Source organism: Eimeria necatrix, genomic scaffold, assembly GCF_000499385.1.
Source record: "Eimeria necatrix Houghton genomic scaffold, Enh_scaff156, whole genome shotgun sequence".
Lineage (NCBI taxonomy): Eukaryota > Apicomplexa > Conoidasida > Eucoccidiorida > Eimeriidae > Eimeria > Eimeria necatrix.
Genome location: NW_013654990.1, coordinates 5,743 through 20,742, shown reverse-complemented (window position 1 = coordinate 20,742; position 15,000 = coordinate 5,743). Strand labels below are relative to the sequence as shown.

General features: G+C 53.2%; 2 protein-coding genes across 2 annotated transcripts in view; one reads left to right on the top strand and one right to left on the bottom strand.

The window, feature by feature from the left end:
• ENH_00017290 (hypothetical protein, conserved) overlaps positions 1-3,484 on the bottom strand; it is a gene marked incomplete at both ends in the record, with an annotated part of 3,507 nt that extends 23 nt beyond the window's left edge. Inside the window, 7 exons of the mRNA XM_013584418.1 lie at positions 1-47; positions 281-354; positions 613-672; positions 796-885; positions 1,259-1,672; positions 1,890-2,909; positions 3,173-3,484. The exon at positions 1-47 is cut by the window's left edge and continues 23 nt beyond it. Coding sequence (XP_013439872.1) covers positions 1-47; positions 281-354; positions 613-672; positions 796-885; positions 1,259-1,672; positions 1,890-2,909; positions 3,173-3,484 — 2,017 coding nt within the window. The remainder of the gene's footprint in view (positions 48-280; positions 355-612; positions 673-795; positions 886-1,258; positions 1,673-1,889; positions 2,910-3,172) is intronic.
• A 9,361-nt stretch (positions 3,485-12,845) lies between these two features.
• The window catches only part of ENH_00017280 (hypothetical protein, conserved), a gene marked incomplete at both ends in the record, with an annotated part of 3,418 nt that continues 1,263 nt past the window's right edge, over positions 12,846-15,000 (top strand). The window contains 2 exons of the mRNA XM_013584417.1: positions 12,846-13,496; positions 13,764-14,965. Coding sequence (XP_013439871.1) covers positions 12,846-13,496; positions 13,764-14,965 — 1,853 coding nt within the window. The remainder of the gene's footprint in view (positions 13,497-13,763; positions 14,966-15,000) is intronic.

Below are 15,000 nucleotides of genomic sequence, written 5' to 3'. Positions count from 1 at the left end.
GCCGCCCGAGGCACTGCAGAGCAGCAACTGGCACTTTGCAGGGCCGTCTGAAGCAGCCGCAAAACCCCAAACCCTAAACCCTAAACCCTAAACCCTAAACCCTAAACCCTAGAAACAGGCCATTTCTGCTGCCAAGCAAGGAAGTGGGAGCGGGACACAAAAACGCCAGCGGCGCTTCTGTGCAGCAGGCGAAACCCTTGCATGCCCCAAACCCTAAACCCTAAACCCCAAACCCTAAACCCTAAAACCCAAACCCTAAACCCTAAACCCTAATTCCTACCCAGTGGCGTCGACAGAGAAAAACTCGAAGGCCTCATCTCCATCTCTGTCGCGAAAGAGAGAGACAGCTGTGCCCTGAACGCATTAAACCCTAAACCCTAAACCCTAAACCCTAAACCCTAAACCCTCAAAGCTTATCAGTGCGACTGAACAGCGCTTGAGGCTCAAGCTGCAGCAGCAGCAACGAAAGCAGCAGCAGCAGCAGCAGAAGCAAAAGCAGGCGTGCGTTAAACAGCAGCAACGTACAAAGTAGCAGCAGCACAGCAGCAGCAGCAACAGCAGCAGCAGCAGCAGCAACAGCAGCAGCAGCAACAGCAACAGCAGCAGCAGCACCTGGACTTCTCCTCTGGGCACTTCTGTGATTAGAGGAGCTGCGCGCTGCAGCAAACGTCTCTGAGGCGCAAAAAGAAATCTTATTTATTTATTTATTTATTTATTTTATTTATTTATTTTATTTATTTATTTATTTTATTTATTTATTTATTTTGAATTTAAAATTAAATCTGAATTGCCTACTTGGGTACGGGCTTTGGGCGGGGCGCCTGAAAAGCTGGCCTTTTGCTGCTGCTGCTGCAGCAGCAGCTCCTGCAGCAGCAGCTGCTGCTGCTGCAGCAGCAAATACAGACAGGGAAAACAAAAAAATGAGAAAATGAGGCAGCAGGCAGCGCCAGCAGCAAAAGCAGCAGCAGCAGCAGCAGCAACACCCGCAACCCCAGCCGCACGGCCGCAGCAGCAGCAGCAGAAAGCATAGCAACAGCAGCAGCAGCAGTTGGCGCTGCTGCAGGAACAAAAGCCGCAGCAGCAGCAAATGCCACAGCAGCAGCAGCAACCCCAGCAGACGCACCAAGACAGCAGCTACAGCAGCAGCAGCAGCAAAAGCAGCGCCAGCAGTAGTAACAGCAGCAGCAGCAGCAGCAGCAGCAAAAGCAGCGCCAGCAGTAGTAACAGCAGCAGCAGCAGCAGCAGCAGCAGGACGTACTGGACCAGTGTTGAGCAGCCAGTCAATTAGCCCAGCAGAATCTGCTGCCAGCAGCAGCAGCAGCAGCAAATCTGCGGAGCCCCACAGCGGCCCGCTGCTGCTGCTGCCAAGTATTGCCATAAGGCGGGCCACTGCTGCGCTGCAGCAGCAACTGTAAATTGCTGCTGCTGCTGCAGCAAACGAAGGCAGCAGCCGCAGCGGCAGCGACAGCAGCAGCGACCAGCAAACCAACAAAGACGGATTCACAGCTTCAAATGCTGCTGCTGCTGCTCCTGCAGCTCCCGTTGCTGCTGCTGCTGCTGCTGCTGCTGCTGCTGCTCTTGAGGGCAAAGAGGGGCCAGACAGCCACAGTGCTGCCGCTGCAGCAGAAGGGGATGCTGCCCACCAAGCAGCAGCAGCACAAGGAAGCACCACCTGCAGCAGCAGCAGCAGCAGCAGCAGCAGCAAAAGGAGGCGTCAACTGCAGCAGCAGCAGCCGAGGTAACAGCAGCAGTTGCACAAGGCAGCTCCTGCAGCAGCACGAGCAGCAACATAGCGACGTCCACAGCAGCAGCAATAGTAGCGGGCACCAGCAGCAGCAGCAGCAGCTGCTGCTGCTGCTGCTGCTGCGAAAAGCTAGTCTAGAGCCCACCAACTGCAGCAGCTGCAGCAGCAAACTGAATCTCCATGCTGCTTTGCTTCGAGGGCCCCTCCACACATAGCCTTCTGCTGCTAGCACAGATATTAGGGGGGCCCCCTGTGCTGCTGCTGCTGCTGCTGCTGCTGCTGCTGCTGCTGCTGCTGCTGGCTCGGCTACTGCGGCGGGCTCCTCCGTGGCTCCCTCCAGCGCCAGCCTTCGCTCCGCTGCTGCTGCTGCTGCTGCTGCTGCTGCTGCTGCTGCTGCTGTGGGGCCCACGGGGGCTGTCAGCAAAGCCACCCCCATAGAAGCCCGCAGCAGCAGCAAAGCAGCAGCAGCAAAACAAAGCAGCCTTTTCCAGTTCAAAACGCATGCAGCAAAAAAGTCATAAAGTGAACCCAGGAGGCCCCTCCCCCAGGAGGGGGCCCCCCTTGGGGCCCCCCCAGGGGGCCCCTCCAAGGGGGCCCCCCCGGGGGGCCCCTCCAGCGGGGCCCCCTCCAAGGGGGCCCCCCCGGGGGGCCCCTCTAGGGGGGCCCCCTCCAAGGGGGCCCCCTCCAGGGGGGCCCCCAAAGAAGGAGAAAAGTCCACTTGGAGGGGGCCCCCTGAGGAGGGGCCCCCCGGGGGCCCCTTAAGGGCAGAGTCATCCAAAGAAGCCTCCGGGGGCCCCCCCTGGTTTGGCCCAGGGGGCCCCCCAGGGGGGCCCCCAGAGGGCCCCCCGGGGGGCCCCCCGGGGGGCCCCCCAGGGGGGCCCCCCGGGGGGGCCCCTAGGGCTTGCTCTCCTAGGGGCCCCCCAAAGGGCCCCTCCAGGGGCCCCCCAAGGGGGCCCTCTAGGGGCCCCCCGAGGGGGCCCCCAAAGGGCCCCTGTGCTAGGGGGGCCCCAAGGGGGCCTTCAGGGGGGCCCCCAGGGGGCCCCTCTGGGGCTGCTGAAAAAGGGTACTGGGGGGCCCCCTTGAAATGAAGAAGTTTGTGGGGGGCCCCCCGAAGAAGTCGAAGAGAAGAAATAAAAAGAAGGAAAAAAGAAAAGGCCAAATGAGTCTGCAAAAAGAGAATTGAAAAGAATTTGAATTTGAATTAAAATGAATTTAAATGGAGTTTCCACATTCAACAGATCCAAACCCTAAACCCTAAACCCTAAATCCTAAACCACAGGGAGGAAAGGAACGAAGAAACTGCCACAAAGAGAGGCCAATCCACGCACCCACACAAACCCTAAACCCTAAACCCTAAACCCCAAACCCTAAACCCTAAACCCCAAACCCTAAACCCTAAACCCTAAACCCTAAACCCTTCTTGCTCACCTTAACAACCAGTCCCTCTTTCTTCTTCTTCAACAAAACTAATAAAAAGAGAATCAAGAAGCAGCAAAACAGCAGCAGCAGCCCCTGGGGGGCCCCCCAGGGGGGCCCCCCAGTACCTTCACTAATCTCATAGGGGCCCTCTCCACTCTGTACCCAGAAGGGGGCCCCCAGGGGGCCCCCGGGGGCCCCCGGGGTCTCTGGGGGCCCCGGGGGCCCCGGGGGCCCTGGGGGCCCCTCTAGGGGGGCCCCCAAGGGGGCCCCCAAATCAGCTGTGACAGGGTACTGGGGGGGCCCCCCTATTGCTGCTGCCATCGGCCTTGAAGGGGGGGCCCCATGAAATGAGATATTCAAGAAGTTGAGCTGCTCTAGCGAGGGTTCATGTTGAGGGTTTAGGGTTTAGGGTTTAGGGTTTAGGGTTTAGGGTTTAGGGGCGGTAGCGAAGTGCCTGGGGTAGCCTCTGCGCGGGTTTGGGGCTGCAGCTTTTGGGAGTTTGTTTGTTTTCTAAGTGTTTAGCCTTTTTAATTTAAAATAATAAATTAAATCAATTAGGGTTTAGGGTTTAGGGTTTAGGGTTTAGGGTTTAGGGTTTTGGAGTGCGCGTCGAGCTGTGCGGTCTCGCGGGAAGCAGCGAGACACCGCTCAGCAGCTCCAAGCAGTAAACCCTAAACCCTAGACCCTAAACCCTAAACCCTAAACACCAAACCTTAGAACATAAACACTAAACCCTAAACCCTAAACCCTAAACCCTAAATTCAGCTCGGTTTTATACTTGTCGCCGAATGCATGTGCGAGGGGCTTAGAGCCAACGCTTGTGGAGCTCCACGTTAGGGTTTAGGGTTTACGGTTTAGGGTTTAGGGTTTAGGGTTTACGTTTGGGGCAGCCTTTGCTTTTCTTTAGAGTTATTCAATGCACAGGCAGCAGCAGCAGGCGCTGCAGCAGCAAAGCCAGCAGCAGCAAAGCCGGCAGCAGAACTGCAGCAGCAACGAGCCCAGTAGCAGCATCTGCAGCAGCTGTAGCAGCAACTGCAGCAGCAGCAGCAGCAGCAACTGCAGCAGCAGGAGCAGCAAATGCGGCGCGCCTTCTTCCTATTCGAAAGTGCTGCACCATACGCTGAATCTACTTGCGAGGGTTTAGGGTTTAGGGTTTAGGGTTTAGGTCTAGGGTTTAGATTCGCGGTGTAGGTTCAAGGCTAGGGTTTAAGGTTTAGTGCAGCAGTAGCAGCTGCTGCTGCAGCAGCAGCTGCTGCTGCAGCAGCTGCTGCAACGTTGGCAGCATCGGAAGCAGCCGCTGCTGCTGCAAGTGCTGCAGCTGCTGCTTCAGTTGCTGCAGCTTCGGCCGCGGCTGCTGTTTCAGTGGCTGCTGCTGCTGCTGTTTCAGTGGCTGCTGCTGCTGCTGCTATTTCAGTGGCTGCTGCTGCTGCTTCATTTGCTGCTGCTACAGCTTCAGCTGCTGCTGCTGCTGCTGCTGCCACTCCTTCTTATTATTTGTTTGCTTCTTAGCAGCAGCAAGCATTGCTTCAGGTGTATGTACACCTCAAATCTGTCCAAAAAACAAATCCCTTTAAAGGGCCCCCCTGGGGGCCCCGTAGGGGGGCCCCCTAAGGGCCCCCAATGGGGGCCCCCATGGGGGCCCCCATTGGGGCCCCCGATGGGGGCCCCACAGCACCAAAAAGCCCCCAAAAAGGGTACTGAAGAGCCCTAGGAGGGTACTTCACTTTCTGGGGGCCCCTGGAGGCCCCTCGGGGGGCCCCTGCGGGCCCCTGGGGCCCCCTCTGGGGCCCCCTGAGGGCCTCCGGGGGGCCCCTGGGGGCCCCCAGTAGACCTTTTGGGGGCCCCATTTATTACGTTTAGGGTTTAGGGGCCCCCAAAGCCTCTTCAAAGCTTCCTCGGGGGCCCCAAGGGGCCCCCAAAGCAGCTACTCAAAGGGGCCCCCCTTGAGGCCCCTTTTGGGGCCTCCCTGTGGGCCTGGGGGCCCCTCTTGGGGGCCCCCTTGGGGCCCCCCGGGGGCCCCCTTGGGGCCCCCCGGGGGCCCCCTTTGGGGGCCCCCTGGGGGCCCCTGTGCGATTTGCTGCAGTATTATTTTGCTTATCAATTTGTATGATTTGTTTGAGGTCAAAGGGGGCCCCAATAAAAAGTAAAGAAAGAAAGTCTAAAAGGGAGCGTTTTGCTGCTGCTAGGCAACCCCCTGTCATTGCTGCTGCTGCTGCTGCTGCTGCTGCTGCTGCTGCTGCTGCTGCTAGCTGGTGTTGCTGCTTTGGTCAGTGTGCTTGAGAAATTGATTGCTGCTGCAGCTGCTGAGCAGCCTGGGTTTGCTGCTGCTTTGTTGCTGCTTGTGCTGCAGCAGCTAAAAAGGGTTCCTTTGCTGCTGCTGCTGGGGCTATCCTTGCTGCTGCTGTTGCTGCTGCTGCAGTTGCAGTAGTTGCTGCTGTGTTCACTACTGCAGCAGCATCTCCTTGGGATCCAGGGTTTGAGGCTTGACGTGCTAAATAAAAAGCAAAAATACTGTTTAGAGGCCTGGCAAAGGCTGGGGGTTTAGGGTTTAGGGTTTAGGGTTTAGGGTTTGGTGTGTCTAGGCACGTCTGACGCCGGGGTTTCCCCGGTCTTTCCCTGTTGGATCTGCAGCAGCAGAAGAAATAAATGAACAGAGTATTGAATTAAATTAAAATCAATATATGACCAAAACCTAAACCCTAAACCCTAAACCCTAAACCCTAAACCCTAAACCCCCAACCCAGCTGCCGACGCAGCTTGCAAACACTCCACCGAGCTGGAGCCTCGCCCCCCGAAGGACGATCTGCTGCCCCTGGGCCGCGCAACAAATTTAATTTTGAATTTAAATAATTAAAAATGTTTAATTTAATTAATTAAATTCAAATTCAAAGGATTTCATTGCGTTCTCCGAGCTTGCGGCTTCCGGTTGCTGCGAGCACAGGCAGCAGCACAGCGCGCAGTGTCTGTACACCTCAGCAGCAGCAGCAGCGCTCCTGAGTACACCTGTCGCGCATTTGACTTTTCGATTTAATTTCTCAGTTTAGAAACTGTTTTTTGTTTGTTTTCACTTTTAAATAAATAATTTCAATTATTTAAACTGTTAATGGCGAATTAGACCGCCATTTACCTTCAGAAGCACTGCGGTGTACAGACACCTCTTGTTCTCGGCGCTTCGGCGGAAATGCTCATTTGCATTCTCCACACTTCTGAACAAAATCTTTCTTTTTAAATTTTATATATTTTATTTATTTTATATATTTTATTTATTTTATCTATTTTGTTAATTTCCTTCTTTTCTGTTTCATTTAATCCGTTTGTTTCTGCTGCCCAGTACTTGAGCATATATCGCACACTCCTCTGTTTATACTTGTGCACATTTCGTTTCCTTTATTTCCTTTTCTTTTACCATTTTATTTATTATTTCATTTTCTTTGTTTATTTTGTCTTTCTTTTACTAATTTATTTATTTTCTCTTGCTTCTGATGGTTCTTTTTCTCATTTTATCTTCAATTTGGTCTTTTTCTCCCGCTCTTGCGCATTCACTCTCTGCAGAATCAGCTCCTCCAATAAAAATGAACTTTACGAATAAATGGGGGTCTTCTTCTGCACCTGCTGAAGGCGCAGCAGAGACAAAAAGAGGCAAAGTAGAGTGGGGACAACTTAATTATTTTTTCGAAAAAGTAGATCAAAGAAAAGCAGCAAAAAAAGACCAATTTGGCTCCAAATTGATCTATTTTTGCTTCTCTTTGTGAAGCAAGAGGCTTTGCTGCTGCTACACAAGTCCCCTGCCTTCTAAGAAAGTCCTTCGAAACTTTTAATGAAAATAAAAGAAAAGAAAAAAACTCAAGAGGGTTTTATTTACACTAAGCTACTTCCCGCAAAGGACGAGTTCCCCAGAGCAATCAAGCCCTAGGGGGGCCTCAACTCTAAATTATTCTTTTAATTCTTTTTCCCTCAGCTTCAAAAGTCTGGGGGCCCTGGGGCCCCCCAACCATTATAGACAAGTCTGTGAGCGGGCCCCCCACAATTAAATTACGTGTATATATATATATATATATCATATATATATATATATATATATATGTATATATGTTACATGGCCACTGTGGCTCAAAGTGACCTTGAGAATCAGGAAAGTCATATAATTCAGAAAGTGCAGATTTGATAAATGTTGAAAGAATTTGAATGCAAAGGGACTCAGACTCCAGAAACTGGGGCCCTCTGGGCCCTCAGGAGGCCCCAAAAGCTGCTGTCAGCAGGAGAGCTGCTGCTGCTGCAGCAGCTCTTGTGCTGCAGCTGGAGAGCTGCTGCAGCAGCAGCAAACAGCGCAGCCACAGAGGGGGCATTTGGGGGAGACGGGGACAGGTGTTTTCGGGAAAAGGCCGAAAAGGGCTCTTTTTTAAATCTTTTAATTGGCAAATGGTTTCTTTATTGAGGGAAATCAGGCACGAATGCAAGTAGCAAGAACGGCAGAGATAACTGCAGAAGAGTTTTACATTTACTCTTTTACGAGAACAGCGAAATTAAAAGTTTAGAGAAAAAACTAGCAGCAATTAGCCTTCTGTTGCTCCGGGCAGTGGGGATCAAGATTCCCCCTCAGGGTTTTTTTTGGATTCCCAGATTTCTTTGGCAGCTCAGCTTTCTGCTCAACCAGAAATATTTTTGCGAACTTCTTCGACTAAAATCCAGAAAAGGAATCAACAACTCCAGTTCGATAAGAGGGCCTTTCTTGCCTCAGCCAATTCAGCAACTCCGGGGGGCTGAGTCCTTTTTTGGGACAGTTTCTAAAACTTTTAAATCCACGAAATTCGCCACAAACACTAGTTATGTCAAGTCCCTTTTGACCCATGAAAAGAAGGCCACAGAAGGCTGGACTTCCCGGCTTTGGCCCGCCAAAGAGCCCTGTTTCTTGCCCAATTGATCTGAAGATTTTATTTTAATTTTACATTTTTTGTTTTTCTCCCGGAAGAAGCCGCTGAAGGCTCACGGGGGGACCTCCAGAGTTTCACTTTGCGATTTCCGCAGAAGCCCCTGGGGTCGGGGGAAATATGTTTTTTCCTTTTGAAGACTTTTTTGTCTTAAAGCATTCCAAGTGCATGCAAATGACTCCAACTTAATAGTGCCAAGTCCAGAAGGGAAGCGCACGGGACAAAAGGGGCATTAACGGGGAAGTTTGAAAAGCCTTTTTGAGTCTCGATAGAATACTAATACCTTCATAAAGTCAACTGCAGCCCCTGTAGGTCTCTTAGCGAAAAAGTGAAAAATGAAAAAGAGAAAAAGAACTTGACCAGCAGCAGCGGCGACGGCTGTAACTGCTGCGGCTGGTGGGCCCCAAGGGGGAAAAGAAAGCCGCAGGATTTGGAAGTTTTCTTTTTTTCTTTTGTCATTTAAATTGGGAAATGAAAAAAAGACTTTTTGGAGGCAAAGGGCTGCGACGCCCCAAAGCCAGGGGCCCCGGGGCAGCTCTTTTGCCTTCTCTGCTGCTGCGCAAAGCTGGTGGCTAGCAGGGCCTCGGGCTGAAATTTTGAAGTTTTTGAAAAAGTAAATCAAATCCTGGAGTTTTAAACAAACAAGTAATGGCATTTCTTGTTCATTTAAAGACTTGCTCGCCCCGCTGCTGCCCCCGCAGTGCAGCAGCCACGGGAAGCAGCAACAGGCCCGGGGGCTGCTGGCAGCAGCAGAGCTGCAGCAGAGCTGCAGCAGAGTTGCAGCAGCGCCGCTCGGCCTCTTTTGCTGCTTCGACAGGCAAGAGCAGCAACAGCAAAAGTCTGAGACTTCTCAGCGAATTCTGTTGCTGTTGCTGCTGCTGTTAAATGTCTTGGTTCCATAAGATAAAGGAGTTTATATGGACCAAGGGGCCTCAAAAGCTACTTTTTTTGCTGCTTGCTTCGTGTTGCAGCAGCTCTAAGAGGCAGAGGGGGGCCCCACAGTAACTACCTGCAGCAGAGGGAGGACACTAGCCACTGCTGGCTCGACACCCCGGGAAGCCACTGAGATAGATCTGCACCAGCAGCAGCAGCAGCAGCAGCAGTTGCTGCTACCGTAGCAGCAGCAGCTGCTGCTGCATAAGAGCCTCCAATGCCTCCCAGCGGGCAGCAAAATGCAGCCCTTGAGCTTCGCCTTCAAACTGTGCAGCGCCACGCTGGCCAAAAGGAGAAGTGCTGCTTTTGAAAATAAAAAGATAAAATGAATCTGATTTGGCAAAGAACTAAAAATTAAATTTGATGCTTTTAAATGGCAAAAAGAATCAAGCGAATGCAGACAGAAGCGAAGCTCACTAAGGCCTCCGCTTTTGCTTTAACTAAAGGATGCTGCAATGGGGCTGCTGCAGCTGTGCTGCAGCTGCGCTGTTGCTGCAGCTGCGCTGTTGCTGCAGCTCCGCGGAGCTGCTGGCACAGCTGCAGCAACTGGTAGCTGCTGCAGCTTGCCGCAGCTGCCTCTGCAGCTGCAGCCACTCGCAGCTGCTGCTGTTGCTGCTACCGCTGCACAGCTGCTGCTACTGCTGCAAAGCTGCTGCTGCTGCTGCTGCTGCAAAGCTGCTCAGGGGCCGCTGGGCCCCGAAGCCCCAGCCGTGCGGAGCCTTTTAGGGCCTTAAGAGTCTCGGGGGTTTTTGTTTCTTTTTTTACATCTTCCCTTTTGAAATACTTTTCATTTTGAAAACATTTGATTTAGCTTTTTGCATTTTAATTATTCGATCCTTACTGAATTGCTGCTTGTTCCACCAGTTTTTCCCTTCGTGGCGAAATTGCCTTCTTGTGTTGTACAATGTTTTGAATGAAATAATTGCCAAAACATTTGATATCAAATTACTTTTTATTTTTTATTTCGGGAAATATATTTTGCAGAAACACAAAGGGCAAATAACTCGCCCTTGAGCTGTTCATGCTTTTGGGACCTCAAATGGATATATTTATTTATTTTTTTCCCTTTTGTTTAGTCAGAAAAGAAAAGGTCTTTGAGCTCTTTTGAAAAAGAAACAAAGTAGACACTGCTGCTCTTTGTCTCTCTGCAGCAAACGAAACCAATCAGAAGAACAAAGCAGCAGCAGCAGCAGCAGCAGCAGCAGCAGCAGCAGGCAAAGCCCCTGCTGCATGAAACGCCAAAGCCCCTGAGCTCGAAGCTTCTGGCATGAACTATTGAAACGTCTAAGCCCCGGAAAAGATGTAAGAGGTTTAGTTCTTTCTTCCTAGGGAGAGCCAAAGTTGCCACTTTTGCATGCATGCATGCATTCATGCATGCATGCATGCATGCAGCTGCTGCTTTTGCTGCTAAAAGCCGCAGTGGGGACTTGTGTGCAGGGTGGCCTCCCCAAAAGGTGCGAGAAAGTCTTTTTCTCTTGGAAGACCTTTTTGACTTTTTCTTTTTGTGTTTGTAATGAACTATTTTGAGCCTTTCAAAGCCCTTCTTTGTGCGTTTATTCCCGCCGGATTTTTATTAAACTTCTGTTGTTAATAGTTTTAATTATTATTTCATTTTATGGGGTTTCACTTTGGTGTGTGATTTGCACCAAGTGGCCACTTCGCTGTTACTCAGTTTTTTGGATTCAAAAGCCCTTCAACTTCGTTTGCTGCGTTCTTAAAGGTTTGATAAAGTCTTTTGGACTTTTTTCTGTTTTTAATAACTCTTTAATCTTAAATTTAAAAGCACTTTTGCAAAAAGAAGAAAATGTTCTTCGTTGGATCCCGGAGGCTCTGCGGCGCGCGGTGGCTGGGGTTCAGGTGTACGTACAGCTGGCGGAAACGCATTTATTTGTTTGAAAAGATGAATTAAAATTCAAAAATAAAAAAGTAATGAAAATAATTCAAATAAATGTGCGCGAGAGGCCACGGGATGGGTTGCTTCGGGTGCTGCTGCTGCTGCTGCTGCTGCTGCTGCGGCGTTTCCTCTCCCGCTGCTGCTCCGGCGCTGCCGGCGGCTCTTTTTGAGTTTTTTGCTTTTATTTATTAAATTTATTTATTTAATTTTAATTTAAATGGAATTCTTTCGAAGTTTTCGCAAGTGTTGCGGAGGCTCAGAGCAGGGAGGCTCGGGGGGAGCGAAGCAGCAAATTCGGACGGGGGAAACATGAAATAAATGCATTAGTTATCTGCTGCGAGGCTTGCTGCAGCAGAAAAGAACAAAATAACAAATAAATAAATAAATAAATAAACAAATAAGAGTCCGAGGAGCAGTAAATTGCAAAGCAGTGAAGAGCCCGAGATCAGACAACTCAAGAAACAGAACCGATCCCAAGTCGAGCGCACCAGCTGCGGCAGCAGCAGCAGCTGCTGCTGCTGCTGCTGCTGCTGCTGCTGCTGCTGCTGAGAAACAACAGCAGCGCGATCTGCAAGAGAAGGCGAAACTGCAGCGGAATGGCAAATAACAATAGTTGAGGAGGCCGCAGGCGCTGCAGTCGCGAGGGAGCTGCAGCAGCAGCAGCAGCAGCTGCAGCAGCAAGAGCAGTCGCAGCAGCAGCAGCAGAGCGCGATCCTTGGCAGCGGTGGCGTGTCTAGTCCGCTGCTGCTGCTCCGCGCGCCCCAAAGCCCAACTAGTTGCATGCAATTGAATTAAACATTTAAATTAATAAAAGAATAAAGCAAAAAAGAGAAGAAGAGCGCTGCTGCTGCTGCTGCTGCAGTCCGGCGGTGGAGGGTGTGGGCTGCAGCAGGAGGCGGCACCGAGGCGGCTGCTGCTGCCCCCGGGGCCGTTCTCAGCCCCTTCTGCTCTATTTTTTGCGCCTTTTCTTCTCCAAATGAGCTTTATTTGTTTTAGTGGTTAATAAAAAGCGAAAAAAGGAGAAAAAGAGTCGGAAAAACAGCATCGAACGAGCTCGGCAGCTGGAGGGGGAGAGGCGGCGAGACCCACAGCGGCAGCGGGTGTTGCTGCTGCTGCTGCTGCTGTTCGTTTGTTTTCGTCTTCAGTTTTTGTTCCATTTTATTTTGTAAATTATTTGGCATTTTAATCCAATTTAATCGATTTGATTGCCCTTTTGTATTCGCCTTCCTCCCGCTGCTTCTCCCCACGGCAGCAGCAGCAGCAGCAGCAGCAGCAGAGCTGCCCGTACACCCCGGCGACCCGCGTTGGTTTGGTTTTCCAGGGTTTGTTTCTTCCTCCATCATTTCTTTTTTTTATTTAAGGGAAATCGCGGAATGCGGCAGTCCATTCCGTGCGTTTGCTGCAGCAGCAGCAGCAACAGCAGCAGCAGCAGCACGAGCAGCAGCAGCAGTTCCTAGCTCACAGTTGACCTCTCTTTCCTTTCAACCCCCAAACTCTCAACACACAAGGCTGCCTCCCAAATGGAGCAGCAGCTTTAGCTTCTTGGGTTCTTTTTCTCAGCAGCAGCAGCAGCAGCAGCAGCAGCTGCGGCTGCGGAGCTCCTGCCGCCAGCAGCAGCAGCAGCAGCAGCAGAGCAGCAGCTGCAGCAGCAGTAACTGCAGCAGCAACAGTGGGACTATCTGGCGCCCGCCTTTCTCTGGGGCTCTCTGCTTGGTGTCTCTCTTTTGTTTGTCAGCCCGTTTTGCTGCTGCTGCTGCTGCTGCTGCTGCAGCGCCTCCCCCAGCTTCTACCTTTATATAAGTATATAAGTCTATATATTTATATAACCCAGCAACAGCAGCAGCAGCAGCAGCACCAGCCGCAGCAGCAGCAGCAGCAGCGGCAGCAGCAGCAGCAGCAGGGCCCCACAGCCTCCTTTTATTTAGTTATGGATTTAATCTTTAGTTGTCCCCCTGCAGGTGCTGCGTACACCCCAGGCCTAGGGCCCCCCCACGCAGCAGCAGCAGCAGCAGCAGCAGCAGCAAACTGCCACTCGCGGCAGCCGCCCCTCCCACACCCCCTCCAGCAGCAGCAGCAGCAGCAGCAGCAGCAGCAGCTGGAGCAGCAGCAGCAGCAGTACCTCGGGGGCCCCGCGTTGGTGGGGCCTCCGGTCTCCGTGGAGACGGAGACGGCAGCAGCAGCGGCGGCCTCTGCTGCTGCTGCTTCTGCTGCTGCTTCTGCTGCTGCTTCTGCTGCTGCTGCTGCTTCCCTCTCCCTCTCAGCAACGGTATATTCTTCTCCCCCTTCTTTCTATTTAAACCACTCCGAAGGCGAGGGCCCCTTTATGGGTTCTTATGCTGCTGCTGGGTTTGCTGCTGCAGCAGCAGATGCAGCAGCAGCAGAAGCAGCAGCAAATGCAGCAACAACAGCAGCAGACACGGCCGTGGGGATGGGCAGCCACGCGGCGGCGTTCCAGCCAGACCCTGCTGCTGCTGCTGCTGCAGCAGCAGAAGCAGCAGCAGGGCCCCACTATCAGCCTCTGGTGTATTTGTCAGCATGCAATGAGCAGCAGCAGCAGCAGCAGCAGCAACTTGCTGCGGTAGGGAGTCCTTACTGCAGCGCGGGCGGCGCAGGGGTGTACGGAGAGTGCAGCAGCTGCTGCAGCAGCAGCTGCTGCAGCTGCTGCTGCATGAGCAGCAGTCTGGGCTGCATCGGCAGCAACGGCTGCTGCAGCTGCAGCACCTGCGGCAGCGGCTGCAGCAGCTGCAGCAGCAGCTGCAGCAGCAGCTGCAGCAACTGCAGCAGCTGCTGCTCCCAACAGGCAGCAGAGGCGCCGCAGCGCTCTCCGTCTGTCTCCTTTTCGCAGCAGTATTCAAAGGCCTATAATATATGCATGCAGCAGCAGTGCCCCCCGCTGCAGCAGCAGCAGCAGCAGCAGCTGCTGCAGCAGTCGCTGCAGCAGCAGCAGCAGCAAAAGCACCCCAATGTAGCCGTTCACAGTGGCACCCTCAGCTGCTGCAGCAACAGCAGCCTGCCGGCCCACGAAGAGCCTTGTGCTGCTGCTGCTGCTGTTTTCTGTGGGAGCCCTTTGCTGCAGCAGCAGCAGCAGCAGCAGCAATATGTTCAGGGGGGGGTTTGCTGCAGCAGCGGGACCGCGGAGCCGTTCTCCCCTGCTGCTGATGGCTGCTGCTGCTACTCCAATGTGCAGCAGCAGCAGCCGCAGGTGCTGATGCAGCAACAGCAGCAGGTGATGCAGCAGCAGCAGCAGATTATCAGTCCTTATCTGCTAGAGGATCCCCAGCTGCTGCCTGCGGGTAGCTGCATGCCCGTAGAATGCATGCAGCAGCAGCAGCAGCAGCAGCAGCAGCAGGAGCAGCAGCAAGTGCTGCAGCAGCCTACCGTGAGCGAGGCTTACTGCGGCTCTTACTTGGAAGCCCTCGGGCAGCCGTTTGAATGCATGCAGCAGCAGCAGCAGCAGCAGCAGCTCGTACAGCTGCAGCACTGCAACGGCTTGCTGCTGCTGCAGCAGGAGCAGCAGCAGCAGCAGCTGCAGCGCAGCATGTCCGATGGCTCAACAGTCTCTTCTTTGTGTATCCGCGGCGCCTCTGAGGAGAGCGGCATCAGCAGCGTCAGCAGCATCAGCATCAGCAGCAGCAGCAGCAGCAGCAGCAGCAGCAGCAGCGAGGAGATGCACCGCTTCTCTCACGGGCGAACAGCTCATCAGGTAGACGACGCGCTGCTGCAGCTGCAGCAGCAGCAGCAGCAGCAAGAGCAGCAGCAGCAGCTGCTGCTGCACGAGCAGCCGCTGTGCCTGTCGGTAGTAAATATGTCGCTGGACGAGTGCCTGCAGCCGCACTCCGCAGCAGCAGCAGCAGCAGCAGCAGCAGCAGCAGCAGCAGCAGCAGCAGCAGAGAAGTCCGAGCGGCTGCCTCTGCTGCCTCCGCACAGCCCGAGCGGCCCGAGCCCGAACTTGGCGTCCCCGCCCCCCGCTGCTGCGGCGAGCAGCAGCAGCAGCAGCAGCAGCAGCAGCAAGAGCAGCAGCAGCAGCAGCAGCAGCAGCAGCAGCCCGTCCGCGCCTCCGTCTTCTCCCTGCTGCTGCTCCT